Genomic DNA, 14,588 nt, shown 5'->3' on the forward strand with positions numbered 1-14,588 from the left:
TCTCATTCTTTTCCCTTCTCCTTTCCTCCCATCCTCCTCCTCCTCCGCGGCCACTGACATACGCACCAAGGAGGGAGGGAGGAGTGGCCTCCACAGACGCCGGAAAATCGACACCGACACCGACACCGACATCGACGAGAATATATACATTCAACTTTTTCTAATTAAAAAAAAAAGAGAGAGAGAGAGACCTTTGGACGCGCAAAAGGGGGGGAGTTTCCTTGATCGTTTCCTACTATTCACCCTTCCAGCCACAAGAAACGCCGTCATCAACATAATCCCCCGTTTTCCATATCAAACCGTGACTTCGTCTAGGATATATAAAAGAGATTGAGCCGGCCCACAATTGACTAACCCCACCACGCGACGCCGAAAGTTGGACTTGGGTTTGCCTATCCACAGCGACAATCTTCTCGATTTGTCTCATGGGCTCTTGCCGAATCTCCGATCGAAATCTCTCAGGACGGCCATGACGTTCGCGGCGTCAATCTCCAACGCCGGTCTGCCAGCCATGGCTTGGTTGGCTGGTTCAGTGGCATGTAGCTTGGGCATCCACTCGCCAATGTCGCCGGCAGCACGTTCGTACGCAGGATGTCTTGACAGGGTGGTGTAGGCGTCTGCACAGGTCAGTGTCACTCCTGCCTTTGGCACATCTGCAGAGGCTTGCTTGGCCAAGCCTTGATACGACAGGATGGCTGCGGCCTGGGACCGGGTGGTGCGGTTCCTCCTGGGAAGAGGCACTACGTTGCTTTCGGTGTTCGACCGACAGCAGGACCCCCCGGCAGTTTGGCCGCCGCAGCACCCCGAGGCTGGTGAGTTCGCAGCCTGCGACTGAGCACGAGACGCTGCGAGGGATTTGCAGAAAAGAGTGCTGTTCGGGTCGGCGCGGCATTGAGCACACGTCCCTGGTCCCGAACTTCCACACCCTAAAGGTGCAGCAGCTACTGGTGGGACAGACATGGACACATCGCCTTCAGATGGAGGTGGTGTAAATTGGTCGAGTTGTCTTGGTGGCAGGTGCGTCGAGATGGTTGCGGCGGCAGATCTGCTGTTGGCCACAGTCTGCGCTTGTTCCTGTTCGGCTGCAACCTCGGCGCAGATACAAGGTGTTCCATCTGAGCAGAAGCCGCACGGATCCGCCACCACCGAAGTAGGAGAGTGATGGTCTAGCCGAAGCCGTTCTGGAAGAGCGTTTGAGGTGTACATTGTCGTAAAGTCGATTTCTAGACTTTCCTTACTCTCAATTTTGATCCTTTTCTCCCCGCCGTCTCGCTGCGACGGGGAGAGCGGGCGTTTCTCGTGATGATGGGCGTCGCGGAGATCGGCTGATTCTCCCCCCATTGCTGTAAAAGCATCGTCTATGCATTGGCAGCGAGTCTCTAGTGTACAGTTTCCGCATCCGATCGACGTATCATCTGCTGCATTGTCGGTAGAATCTGGGTTCTTATCCTGCGCAGATGATCCGGAAGTCGTTGATCTCGCGGCAGCAAGCTCATTTTCTAGTCGCCTACATCGATCGACCCAGTGTGCCAGGTCAGTTCGATAGTGCTCAATTTCCTTCTCAAGTTTGTCGACCGTCGTTCGCAGGACGTCTTGTTCGTGTTCATGCTCTTCCTCGATTTGTTTCAGTTGTTCTTCGAGCTCGCCGACCCGGGCGGCGCGCCTCTCCCGGAACGCTCGCTGGGCTGCTCGATTCTGCGCCTTGCGTTTAGTAGGCGGTGTATCTGTCGCCGGCTTCCGACCTGGCTTGGGCCGTGGAGGGACGATCCATTCTCTGCTGGTGAGAGACATCGGCGCTGAGCTAGACGACGATGGTGGGGAAGCGGCTGGCGGGGTCTGAGCTGGTTTCATACATAGAGATGGTGGTCGTGCTATGGCAACTTTGACGTCGACGTGAGCGCTGTTTGCCGCCGCTGTTGCTGCGGCCGGCGGAGACGCGGCGCTGGTGACCATGTTACACAAATTTAGGACAACCCGCCCTCTACCGAGGGTATTTGTTTGGAGCTGATTTTGTGGGACGTCGTCTGCAATTAGTCGCTGACGGCGTGGAGGACGCTATGGCCCTTGTACGATTGTCGCATTTGTTTGCAGAGGAAACTCTAGAAAAGATCTCTTCTTGAGACCACAGCAAGGCGGACAGAAGGAATCGACGGGGCGCATACAAGAAAACAAGTCGGGAAGAGGTCGAAGGTCGAGATTGGGATCAAATTTTATCAGATTAGATGTCACCGATAATCGGCCTTGGCTGTGCGGGGCACAAGTTGTTCGGGCTGGGCGGTATCAGGCCACTAGGATTGGGCAGGGCCGGTGGGTAGGGCCAAGTTACCTGGGAGAAAATGTATCTCGCAGTCTTTGTACATTCAGGTTGGATAGGTATTCATCAAGTACCCCTCAGATATCGTGACGGAGAAGAGTATGGGTATCACATATGACGCCTGCAACGCCGTGCTACGTACCAAGTACCTCAGCCCCCAATGTCAATGGGCTGTCATCCACCATTAGATTTACAATCACTCCCCTCCTCGTAATTTTGTATGAGCATCTTTTCAAGCCCTCGTCAGAACTTACCACCGTGAAGACCAGCTTCAGCGGCTGCAGACTCGCTGCCGCCCTGTAGACCTCCCACAAATGCTGTGCCCCAGACACCCACCAACCCCCACAAGCCAACCCGCCAGCCGCGATACAGCCCTTCAATCCCCTGTCCCTTTCTCTTACGCCTGGGTGCCTTGCCCATCAACGCAGCAGTTTTATCTTTTTGAGTCTCAGAATAACCTTCCTCGCGTGCGATACTCCAGAAGGTAGGCAGAATCCCTCGGTAGGATTGCGGGACAGGAACAATGGTCGTAATCGCCTTGCGTTTGGAAGATGAGGAAGGGGGTGCATACGCTGGAGATGTCCAGGTCGCAATCTGTGCTCGACGGAGAACAGTTTCCAGAGGGAACTTGACAGATAGATCCAATGCCGATCCCACAAATGTCGCGACACTCCAAGTAGCTGGATTTATGATAGGATCCAGCCCGAGATAGGTTTTGAGAAACACTGGGGTGCTTACAGAGATCAGCGTTGGTAGAGTTGAGCTGAAGAAAGTGATAGGGATGAGATGGCTGGGTATGAGGTATGGAGTTGGTAGTGTCCGCAGTGTCCCAAGGAGTGTTCGCGGCTCTTGGCTGGCAGGTGTCAGAATGAGTCTGGTACGGGCAGCGTCGATCGGTGCAAGGACAAGGGCGGACATTGCGGCTGCCACAGTGCTGATCATGATGGTTGCCACTGGAGCCGTAGAGGTGAGGATAGAGATGTCGGGAATTGCTCCCGGTGACGGCGTATTGAGTATGTCATTCTCTGCTACTCCTAGAATAGCCGCTAAGAAACTTCTGAAGAAGGTCTCCAAAGTCCTCGTCAGTATGTTGTACACAAATGTAGAATTCGTTGCCCGCCACATAGCCAACGCTCCCCCGCTCGATGATAGAGACGATAGAGCATCAATCAGGGAATGAGGGTTCTTGAGCTGTAATTGAACATCGGCATGTTGAGGGTGATCAGGTACTCGTGACGACGCCGTTCCTCGAGGTGGTCTCCCGCGCCGACCACGAGTTGGCGAGCGACTCGATATCGATTGCTCAAAGGGCGCAGAAGATGTGAAGTAGTTGGGCTCGTCATCTGATGAGTGTTCGTAGTCATATTCGTCATGCTCATGGGCGTCTTCCTCTTCTAGCTCGCCATATGTATGCCTCCTTCGCGGCCGTTTGTCTTCTAGCTCATCGTCTTGTGCAACGCGTGCCTGCAGGATCAGCTTTGCCACCTCAAATGGCTGCGCAAGCACGACATTTGCATATTTCCATAACGCGTTATCAACGATTGATTTGACCGATCCCGGTAGAGATGGCGAGGTATCAGAAATATAGTCGGAATAATCGATGTCGGGAAATGCGAAACTAGTGCCCTGAGGGACGGGTTTCGAGGTACCCAAGGTAGAATTAGGTAGCGGATCGGTCCCAATGGAAGGAGGGACGTAGTATGGCCTGAGAGGATTCGGAACGTATCTCGAGTCCTGCATGACGAGATATCCTGAGATCAACGCAGGATTCTGGCCTGCAGCTGTTTTGAAGCAGTGACAGAGTACATAAGGTGATCGAATTGCAAGTTCAATACAAGCGAAATATCACGACGTAATTTGCCCCGAAAATTGTACGGTGCAGCAAAGACTCTGGTAAAGCGCATTTGACCGTCATTTGAAATGGCCGTTTTTGCTTTGCAAGGCTGAAGTCACTTGTGCTCCTCGAGTACTCGCTCGGTACATTGACATAGGGGCGAGCATGGCAAATGGCCAAATGCAGTGACCAATAATGTGTTTGCCACTGCACAGCGACTTTGTGTGACATGCTCTATTGCGAATATAATAGGACGCAGTGAGAGACAAAGGTCACATGGTGGTTCCTACAATAGGCAGTCTCCAGACTACAATATCCCATAGTGTCTACATTGTCGTTGTCGTTATCAAGAATCGGAGAATTGTGTTGTGAGATCCTCACTTTTGGGTACTTTGGTACACAGGATATGGTACGACGACGAATACACCGTTGTTCTAGCAATATAGGTGTATAGCTGCTTGACAAGTCAGGCGAATGACAGCAAACACGTAGCTAGTTATGTGTGTTTGATGAGCATCAAATACTAAGAAATCGATGTATATATCTCGTCGTTCGAACAAGATATATCAACCATCAAGTCTTGAGGAGCTTTGCACAATCCTCAGACGGATTCAGGCTCAGCCTTACCAAAGGCACACTTATAGGAGAAGGAGCTGGCCCTTTCCCCATTTTCCTGAAACAACGGCGTCAATTTCGAAACACAGTCTTGTACAACTTCACTTCCACACTCGAACCTGTCAAGCATATATTTCTGTGCTCATATCATGTTGTGTCTCTACATATCGGTCTGATTTATTTAGCCACTGACTTTGGTATCTACATGAAACCAACATTTTGGTTTGTCTTGTGTTGGTTTTCAATTCGATGACAATTCCAGAAGAAAAACTCCTTCAATGTATTTATGCAACACTTGGATCCGGTGTTTCATCAAAGACGCCCAATTCGGGCCACCACATGGCTCCCTTGTATAACGAGATCCGAGGTTGCACAATCTTCATCTTCCTGCCGCCGCCACAAGGTTCCATCGCTAGGCCTGAAAGGGGAATTGATTATACTCGTGCTATATGGGAAAAGACCGGCTGCTGAACACTGTAGCCCAATGCTTCGGTGACCCGATCCTTCGACCACTGCTTAATCTGCACCTTAGACAAACATGGCACGACTGTGCTCCACCATGGCTTTTTGACAGAACGATGTTCAATTTCAAAGGTAGGAGTTCGATATGGGGTTCATGTTGGATCCTCTTTGATGATCCAGACAGCTTTCGGGGGGGAGCGCCATACCCAAGGACAAACTTATATGGAAATCAAAATGCCAACCTCGCATCGAGATATGACAATTCTCTTCCTTGTTTCATTTCGATTTAACCAGAGCCGGACTCGAGTCAAAATTTCCTAACCTAGTCGCTCTTTTTCTGGACTCGTGTTTCCGATGTTGTCCCTAGCCTTGATTTGTTTGACTTTCATTGGGTTCGCCTCGCCCATTCTGGCTCAATCAGTCTTTGCTCATGTGATAGTAAGTTGACCGTCTTCAAACGCTGGTTGTACAATTCCTAACAGTATTCACATAGGTGGGGAACACTTATAGCTATACCCAAGCCAACTGGGCAAGCGACATTGCCACTGCAGCCGCCGCAGGTATCGACGGATTCGCGCTCAATGTTGGTTATCTCGACACGATTAATCCACTTGGATTTGTCCAGGCTCAACTCGACAATGCATATCAAGCCGCCGATGCGGCTGGCTTTCAAATGTTCTTGTCGTTTGATTACCTAGCCCAGGGAGCTTGGGATCAGAATGCGGTAATCAGGACGGTGAACGGTTACAGCTCGCACGCAAGTCAGTTCAAATGGCAGGGGAAGCCTCTGGTCTCAACTTTTGAGGGTGCCGATCATGCAGGAGACTGGGCGTATATCAAAGCCCAGACCAACTGTTTCTTCGTCCCTGACTTCTCAAGTCAAGGTGCCGAAGGTGCTGCTGGCAAGCCTAATGTCGATGGTCTTCTTTCGTAAGTGTACTAATTCCTTGAGCGGCAACCCGGCATCTCCTCTCAACAAGTGCCTGCTGACACCCATGCAGATGGAATGCGTGGCCAAACGGTGCAAACGACATGACAGACGATGACGATAAGGCGTACGTTACAGCACTTAACGGTCGACCCTACATGATGCCTGTCTCTCCTTGGTTCTATACAAACCTTCCATTGTGGTCAAAGAATTGGCTTTGGCGCGGCGATGACCTATGGCACCATCGCTGGAGTCAAGTTCTCAATATTCAGCCAGCTTTGGTCGAGATCCTTACATGTGAGTGAAGCGATCCATTTCAAGTTTTGAGACAAACAATCCTAAATGTTTATTGAGGGAACGATTGGGGAGAATCCCACTATATCGGCCCAATGCCACCCAGTGATTCCGCCATTCCGACCGGGGCGGGCCCGTATGTCCAGAACAACCCGCATGACGCCTGGCTGAAAGATTTGCCTCACTATATTGCAGCGTACAAGAACAAGAGTCGGCCGGACGCTAGCCATGTTACCTTCTGGTACCGTCTCAATCCTGGATCGGGGTCAGCATGCGGCGCTGGAACCACATGCAACACTCCAACACAAGGCCAGGTGGCTCTCAAACCGCAGGAATGTGATATTGACGCTGTCTTCTTCACTGCCTTTGTGCCAGACACTGCTCTGGCCACAGTCAATGTGACAATTGGCGGGTCGACCCAGACAGTCTCTGCCACCACACCTGGCATCTTTCACTCCAGTGTGCCGTTCAACGATATGACTGGCGATGTCACAGTTGCTGTGACCGCAAGTGATGGCACCGAGATTGGTCCTGTCAATGGGGCACCCATCAGCGCAGCGTGTGCTGGCGCAGATGTCAATTGGAATGCATGGGTTGGGGGATCTTAGGTGGATTGGTGGAATGTGTGCAGGCACTTTTATTGACCTCTTGTATATGCTTTTGTGGGCAAGCCCATAGTTCTCCATGTCGGTGCGCAGGACGACGTGCCATTACTTTATACTTGATTCTCAGAGTGGAGCGAATCCCATTTTCCGAGCACTCCTTTGAGACCGTTCTTGATGTATCGTAGTATTGAGCGAAGAGGCTCGGTGCGGGTCTACTTCGGCCGAAAGCTTTGGATGGTTTGCGTCACGCCCAATCAACTCTTGACTAAAAAGTTTCCGTTGCCCTTTGAACCCTCTACACTCACTGCTCTCTTGTTGAGCAGCGGCGAACCCTTTGAGCCATCTGTCGCAAGATCCCGGGGAGAAGAATGTGTGGATGGAACGGTGTGCGGAGTCTCATCGGAGCAAATCCCCTACGATGTGTTCGATCTGACCAGGTGCGACCCTTGCAAACCGGCGCAACTCGAATTCTCAATCGGAACCTCAGCCTCCATCCCACAACGATAACGCTGTGCCAGCGGCATCAACACGAGCTTGGTATAAAGAGGGACCTGATCAGGGATCACATACGCTCTCTAGAGCTGCGCAGGAGGAGGTTCTCCACGTCCCACGTGTCGAGACATGGACATATCGATCCGCCAAAGCCAGGTGAAGAGTAAGACTCAACTTATACCCCGGAATTTCTGAAACACGCTGATGGGTGATGACAGGCTCAAAGTGACATTTATTGACAAGGAAGGGGACGAACATACGTTCGAGGTTGCAGAGGGCGACAACCTGCTCGATATTGCGCAGGCCAATGACCTGGAGATGGAAGGTGTGTTCTGAATCCACTTGCGCAAACCGTCTCCGTTGCTTTATTCTGACAACTTCTACCCAGGCGCCTGTGGCGGTTCATGCGCCTGTTCTACGTGTCACGTTATAGTCGATTCGGACGAAATGTACGATAAGATCCCAGAGGCCACCGACGATGAAAACGACATGTTAGACCTGGCATTCGGCCTGACGGAAACATCGAGATTAGGCTGCCAGGTCAAGATGACCAAGGAACTGGACGGGTTGGTGGTGAAACTACCGCAGATGACACGGAACATGCAGGCTTCGGATTTCGAGAAGCGCAGTTGATGATGATAGATTGAGGGTCGGACATTAGACATGTACTATCACAAACCGCTCTCCTTTGCTCTTCGCTTGGCTGGGCGTCATACCCAGAAAACTGTTTAACACCCAGGCTGTTCTCCGACTATTGCACCGATGTGCTCTGAGCGTCCTTTTTTCCTGCGAGTAGATTCAAGAATCCCTGCTTGCTCATCTCGTTGACCTTCTCCTCGCGGTTTGCCATTCCTATAGTCCCCTTCTTCCGCTCCTCCTTGGCCACCTGTTCAGCTTTGACTTGAGCGGCGCGGACGGCGTTGAAGAGCTTGACCACACCACGCTGGGCGATTTTCCGCAACCTCTTTTCTTCCTCGGCCACCTCGCCCGCTTGTCCCGAACTGAGGCCCAAAACGTCCTTGACTCTTCCTCGTTCCAGCTCTTCCTTGCGATCTGACCTCAATTTGGCCTTTGCCTTTTTCTCCAAGCGGTCGTTGGCGAGGGAGGCGCTCGTTTCCGCCGCCTCCTTACTTCTCGATAGGACGGGGTCTTTGCGAGCTGATTGTGACAGCTTGGTCGACAGGATTTTTGATATCGAGGTAGAAAACGCTTCCGGGTCGTTCCTCTTGCTTGTTTTTCTCCGTCTGTCTGTCTCATGAGGGCCTTCTTCCGTGCTGTCCTCGTCCAAAGTCCCAGCTTCGTCAGGCTGCGCCTCTTGGTCTTCGTCTTCTGTGTGTGCATCAGATGCATCATCCCCTTCAGCAGGGGGTGGCGTCTTCGGTTTTGACTTGGCCCTCTTCACTGCGGGTTGCTCATCGTCGCTATCGTCCAAATTCACGGGAGTGAATCCTTGTTCTTCTTGTTCCTCCTCGTCGTCACTTGAGCTGTGGTACTCGACTTGTTTGCGAAAACGCTTCTTCGGTCGCTCGGTCTTCCCACGCATCCCATCTTCAACTTTACGCTTCTTTTGTGATAGAGGAGCCATCTTGGGCGTGGTATAATGAGCGGGTCGCTATGGGTAATGAGAAAGAGGTTGTGATGGGTATCACTCGAGGCCCGCCAAGAGGTAGTAAATTTACATCGAGCGCACACCCGATCGGGCCGAGGGTGATGCCGCCCTATGCTCACCCCAGGCGCGCACGAGTTAGGGTGAGTCGGGTGAGCGATCAACCATGTCTCACTGGCCATGACGCCTCGCGCCTTAGCGCGGTAGGGGGCGACGTCGGTCCTATGTACCTCGTAGATCTACCCTGCAATCAACGCGCACGAGGGTCACCGCGACCCCCGCGCTAGTCCAATCAAACGGGAGAAATTCTCGTAAAAGCAGCGTCGTAGGTTCGACGCTTTAAGGCTGGTGCTGGTAGGACCGCTATCCGTTCGAGTCGCAACGACTCCCTCTATACTAATGCTCCACACGGTCTTCGAGGGATCGACCTCTCCGACAGCGAGCGTATCTCAGCCACGCTCGTGGAGTAGGACGGAAGAGGATACAGTTGATCTGAATCTGAATTCGGTTAGACCACCGGACGCCAGGCTGAGCGAGGACGTACGAGGGAGCATAGGAGTTGTTGATGTGGCCATCTCACGGAGAAGGCCACGATGGCGATCGACATCATGATCTGGAGGGCGAATCTCAATAAGCTCCAAGCATAGTGCGATCCGCACATTTCAGTGCTTTGGAGGAGGTGACCTGCCTTCGTCACGATCCGTTGGCAGAAGATTCCACACATAGCCATCTGGAGTGCCTGATCGAAGAGGGACGTGACGGCAGATGGGACCGACTGCCACTCCCGTGGCCTCGGATAATCGATCAGCGATGGACAGGACGAATACAAGGGTGGCCGACTCACCAGAACACGGACAGAATCACCGGAATGAACAGAAATATCTTGAGCCCAATCCAGCCGCCGACGATGATCGGTCCGTAACGCAAGAGGCGGTGGGACCCGTGAAGACCACTTCGGAAGGCACTTCGAAATGAGTGGTAGAGATAGATGAGCTGCTCAAGCTATAGCATGTGAACGCCATGTCGCACAATGAACGCACTTCGAACCCTTCCCCCCCCCCCCCCCCTTCAACCATGAGGCCTAAGCGTGGCACCACAATCCCGAGGTCCGCATTCTGCCGTTGGAACACTAGAACGGTGACCACCGTCGGTGCGACGTGGAGAAAAGTTTCCAATATGGAGAGACTTCACCATTACAGTGCCAGAGCGATTTATATACGCTGCAAAGCATATGTAGGGCGGCCCAGGCAAATGAGTTCATGGACGACCGTCGTCATCGTCTATTCCCATGTTCTTCAGTGTTCCCAACGTCAACCATGTAAACCGTTGGAAGCAACATACTCGTTGACGAGGTATCATGAGAAGGCATGTAGGTTGCGAGCTTGAACAAAGACGGCTTTTGGACAGAGTCCGTGTCCTGTAAAATGTCGAATCTCGACGTAGTCCCTCGCATAGCACCTGCGCGCCGTGTACATGAGGCCAGTGATGTGTACCCTAGGGATTTATTGCCCCCCACAAGACCAGTTTTGTTGATGGTCGGAACCTGTCAGTGTAAGCAGCATCGAATATCTATGTGCCTTCTGTAATGACATGGACTCGTCAGAGTACGTTGAACTTGGAGCTACTTCCTTCATCACAAAAGTCAATCGTACCAAGGTGCGGGATCTCGAGGACTGTCTTCACGTGATTCGGCAGGCAGCTGCAGAAGGGGACATTGTATTGATACGGGTTCCGTTAAATGGCGCAAAAAACATATCATAACTTCAAACGATCATGGCATTTGGTAAGATCTTCTTCTTTGCACCATTTAATGCTGACATATTGTAAGGGACTGGTCACAGAGTATCGCAACGAGCTGGAATGGAAGGTGGTAGCTCAGATTCCGATTTGACGTCGAGAAAGGGCAGGCATTCTTACCTCTACCAATTTGATGCTTTGGATTCATGGTCTATTATTACAGTACTTGAAAATGTACGTAAGCCTCCGTAAACTGCTCGGTGATTTTAGCGCCTCGAGAAACAATACGTGCGGCCTTGTGGGGCGACGGAATGACTGTCCGGAGGAGCGTAAGTTCTGTGCCATTGTATTGTCCGTCAACAAGAGGTACCCAGAATTTCTTTGCCAACATCAGAACGATTTGTCCCAGCTCAACATGCCTTTGACAGGGATGTAAGCGGTGAACGTGATCTTCGCGGCCGGTGGTGGTAGTGGGCGAATTCACGCCTCGTGACTCTTTAATCCTGGCGGCAATCCGCTTCGATTCCCTTCGCCGCCATCCAGATTTCGGCATCATCGAGACTGTCCATTCCGAGAATTCTCAAAATCCTCAATGCCCCAAGAATTCCTAGTTAGCCACGTCTGGTCAGTGAATGTAGCACTCGTTCATCTCAGATCGAGCAGGTTAGAAGGTCAGTGATTCGCGCAGACTCTGAAACAAAAGAGGTGGACACAGGAAAGGAAAATGCCGGCCTGAAACATAGACATGATATTCCATCAAACAGGCCGTCTTGAAGACCGCCACCAACAAGATTATTGGCTTGGTTGATTGACACAGTTGTATTTTGAGCTGCTGGATTTTCGAAGAAAGACGTACATTTTCCTGCTTTAGTTTAACTTCCTCAGTTCGTGCGGTTTCCAGATTTCCTCCCTGCTATTTTCCTCTCCAGGTCGAAATGCGACCGATGGATCCGTGGGCGTAGGTGCTGCGCTGCCGCGCGCCTGCTCCTGCCATGGCCTGTAGGGTCAACGACAGCCGGCTACCAACGACTTCAAGGGAGTATGACTTAACCTGGAGAGATTGTTACGGCATTGACCTGTATGTACAATGGTCCCGCCATTTGAGTGGCCCAAATCTGGTCCTCAGGGGATTTTGTCTCAAAGAATAGAGCATACTGAACAGCGCGTAATCTAGACCAGCATAGAGACATCAGGTTATTTAAATCCTGATGTATACGACCATCTTACTCTTATTTCCGTAGGAACATACGCATAAAAGTACTACTTCACTTCTGGGCCGCCTCCAATAGTTCCTTTACGTTTCCTCTTCCCCAAGTCCCTCTGTCAGGTATGCCTCTCCAGACCGTCCAATACATCCCTGCTTCGCGCAAAAACGCCATTCAGCAACAGCAAGTCACCATGCTTCGTGCTGTCGCCCATGAGCGCAAACCTTGGGACAACAACAAATCCACGAACCACTGGTGCTTATACCTCCAGACTAGCCAAACCTCCTCGGTCCGTGTCGATATGACTCCAAGTTACAGCTATCCAAGCACCATCCTTCCTGGTGGCTCAAAAGGAAACCTTATAGTGTCAGAGTTGCCCTATGTCGTTACCAACCATGCCAAGAAGATCGTTCAGATTCGACCGATGCAAGGACTTCGTGTACACCACATTGTCGATGCTCTTATACAGGCTGGTCGCGATAAATATGAGTTCGACCGTGATGGCGTCGGATGCCGCATGTGGACGAGCAATACCTTATCCCTACTTCAGAGTAATGGCTAGGGGAACTCAGGACAGATCCAGGAAGCTCAAGTCGCGATACTCAAGGTTTGGCCGGATGGGACTTCTCTTGAGCTTGATCGTGGTGCATACTACTGAGAGTCTGGTCCTGAGTATGAAAGGGTTACCAGGGTGATCTGAAGATGGATTTGCCAGAGCGAACACCTTTTACCTTCTGCACAGGTATATCTTCCGTCGAGCACGTTGAGACGTGACTGTTGGCTTATCGAAATCGATCTGGATCATATTTGTTGTGTGAAATCGGGATCAGGTCGTTCGTGTGTGTGAATTTGACACTGAGCCATATGTATTGGTCTGGAGTTGGGACTGCGTTGTTCATATGGTCTAGGTGCGAGATCAGGCACGAGATCAGGCGCTTGTTTTGTTTGGGGTGGGAAACCGATTACTTACTTTATCAATAGCCTTTGTCTGCCGACTCTTCATCCATGCTTCTAGCTTCTCGACCTTAAAATCCCATGAATTGGTGAGTTATATAGAAACCATGAGATTATGTTACAGAAACTTACATCAGTTTCATTGAAAAAATGTAGGACTGCGCGAATACTCATAAGTTGCTGAAGCGCTTGCTGGTTATATTCAAGCCTCTGGAGAACTGAATGGCTGAATCCATCATCGTCTGACTCGCGAGCGACTGCAGCCGCTTCGAAAATTGGAGGATATGCACCCGCACATCCCCAGTCGATAAGATATAGCCGCCCAGAAGGATGTAGAAGTAGATTTCGAGGTGCAATATCTTGATGGACCATGACGAAACTCGAGAATTTGAAAGGAGGGGTACTGGTCGGTGTATTTCCGGTCGTTTTTGCCATCTCAAGTCTTCCGTTACAATACTCTTCAAAATCCGAAACACCAGTAAACGGTCCGGAGCCGTATATTGAGAACCATTTCCCGTGGCTAGGTCCGCCACCAATTGGGCCCACGAAGGGGAGGTGAAGAGACTGTAATTCTCGTATCATATCCACGACTTGACGAATGACATCATCGCGTTCGTTGGGAAGGAGCGTCTCCCAACATTTTGAAAGACAAATACCGTCGATATAGTCCATAACAATATATCCAGTGGAGTCGTAGATACCGCCAGTCCCGTAGACAGTAAACGATCGGTAAACCCGAGGAAGATGGATAGATGTCCTTTGAGAAACCAATTTCATGGCTTCGGCTTCGGAAGGGAGGGTCAACATCGATTTCTTGATCACAAGGTTTCGTGAGATTCGAGCTACTCGTGCACCGCTAAGCGTATGAAGTGATGGAGCGGTGTCAGCAATAGCAGCCAGCTCTGATTCTGACACTGTAAATATGTCTCGGCCCTCTAATGGGAAATTTGTGTTCGGATTTGAGGCTGAGGGCTAGATTTGTCGTTAATTCCCGTGCCAGAATTTGGGATCCGGACACATACATCGCTAGTTACCTCGAACGGATCTTTTTCATGATATTCGGCCATTTTGAAAGGGTAGATTTGAATTGATGGTACTAGACAATTCCTTACAGTAATATCATCATGATGGAAGCGAAGAATGAAAAAATCCCTGGAGGCTGGTCATTACATGAAGAGTATTTGGCACCAATGGCGACGCAGAGACAACAGTGGAACAACACCGGGTGTGCCTCTACAGGCAGCAACGTGAACGGCTCTGAAAAGAGTCGGAGGGTTGTGTCGTCTAACTCGGCTGACCTTCCGTCTCCATTAAAACTAGAATGCCGCCTAGCAGCTAATTCTCCTTTCACAAATTTGATCCTGTCAGTGACAGGACCATCCAACCAATCACACTATCGACTATCGACTTGGATAGAAAGAGATTTTCGACTTGTCTTCTGCGTGACTTTGAAACATAGCAAGAGGGAAATGAGCCGATATTCAATTCTTGGAAGTGAGCGAAGGGAGGACTGCATGTAATTAGAAATGACCACTTCTGGGA

At 50.9% G+C, this 14,588-nt stretch overlaps 7 protein-coding genes across 7 annotated transcripts; 3 read left to right on the forward strand and 4 right to left on the reverse strand.

Annotated features, from left to right (window-relative positions):
- Positions 1–423: 423 nt before the first annotated feature.
- Positions 424–1,953, reverse strand: Z517_06288 (uncharacterized protein; the record flags this gene model as incomplete). The annotated part of the gene is made up of 1 exon (XM_013428028.1): positions 424–1,953. One exon carries the CDS (start codon positions 1,951–1,953, stop codon positions 424–426), a length of 1,530 nt encoding a protein of 509 aa, XP_013283482.1.
- Positions 1,954–2,557: 604 nt separating this feature from the next.
- Positions 2,558–4,054, reverse strand: Z517_06289 (uncharacterized protein; the record flags this gene model as incomplete). Its single annotated transcript, XM_013428029.1, has 1 exon — positions 2,558–4,054. One exon carries the CDS (start codon positions 4,052–4,054, stop codon positions 2,558–2,560), a length of 1,497 nt encoding a protein of 498 aa, XP_013283483.1.
- A 1,525-nt stretch (positions 4,055–5,579) lies between these two features.
- Positions 5,580–7,055, forward strand: Z517_06290 (uncharacterized protein; the record flags this gene model as incomplete). Its single annotated transcript, XM_013428030.1, has 4 exons — positions 5,580–5,663; positions 5,719–6,155; positions 6,227–6,450; positions 6,508–7,055. 4 exons carry the CDS (start codon positions 5,580–5,582, stop codon positions 7,053–7,055), a joined length of 1,293 nt encoding a protein of 430 aa, XP_013283484.1.
- A 365-nt stretch (positions 7,056–7,420) lies between these two features.
- Z517_06291 (uncharacterized protein) lies at positions 7,421–8,177 on the forward strand (the record flags this gene model as incomplete). Its single annotated transcript, XM_013428031.1, has 3 exons — positions 7,421–7,707; positions 7,763–7,869; positions 7,933–8,177. 3 exons carry the CDS (start codon positions 7,421–7,423, stop codon positions 8,175–8,177), a joined length of 639 nt encoding a protein of 212 aa, XP_013283485.1.
- Positions 8,178–8,295: 118 nt separating this feature from the next.
- Z517_06292 (uncharacterized protein) lies at positions 8,296–9,129 on the reverse strand (the record flags this gene model as incomplete). Its single annotated transcript, XM_013428032.1, has 1 exon — positions 8,296–9,129. One exon carries the CDS (start codon positions 9,127–9,129, stop codon positions 8,296–8,298), a length of 834 nt encoding a protein of 277 aa, XP_013283486.1.
- A 3,087-nt stretch (positions 9,130–12,216) lies between these two features.
- Positions 12,217–12,654, forward strand: Z517_06293 (uncharacterized protein; the record flags this gene model as incomplete). Its single annotated transcript, XM_013428033.1, has 1 exon — positions 12,217–12,654. One exon carries the CDS (start codon positions 12,217–12,219, stop codon positions 12,652–12,654), a length of 438 nt encoding a protein of 145 aa, XP_013283487.1.
- A 449-nt stretch (positions 12,655–13,103) lies between these two features.
- On the reverse strand, positions 13,104–14,113 carry Z517_06294 (uncharacterized protein; the record flags this gene model as incomplete). The annotated part of the gene is made up of 2 exons (XM_013428034.1): positions 13,104–14,018; positions 14,069–14,113. 2 exons carry the CDS (start codon positions 14,111–14,113, stop codon positions 13,104–13,106), a joined length of 960 nt encoding a protein of 319 aa, XP_013283488.1.
- Between the last annotated feature and the right edge of the window lie 475 nt (positions 14,114–14,588).

This window comes from Fonsecaea pedrosoi, assembly GCF_000835455.1.
Source record: "Fonsecaea pedrosoi CBS 271.37 unplaced genomic scaffold supercont1.4, whole genome shotgun sequence".
NCBI classification, from domain to species: Eukaryota; Fungi; Ascomycota; class Eurotiomycetes; order Chaetothyriales; family Herpotrichiellaceae; genus Fonsecaea; species Fonsecaea pedrosoi.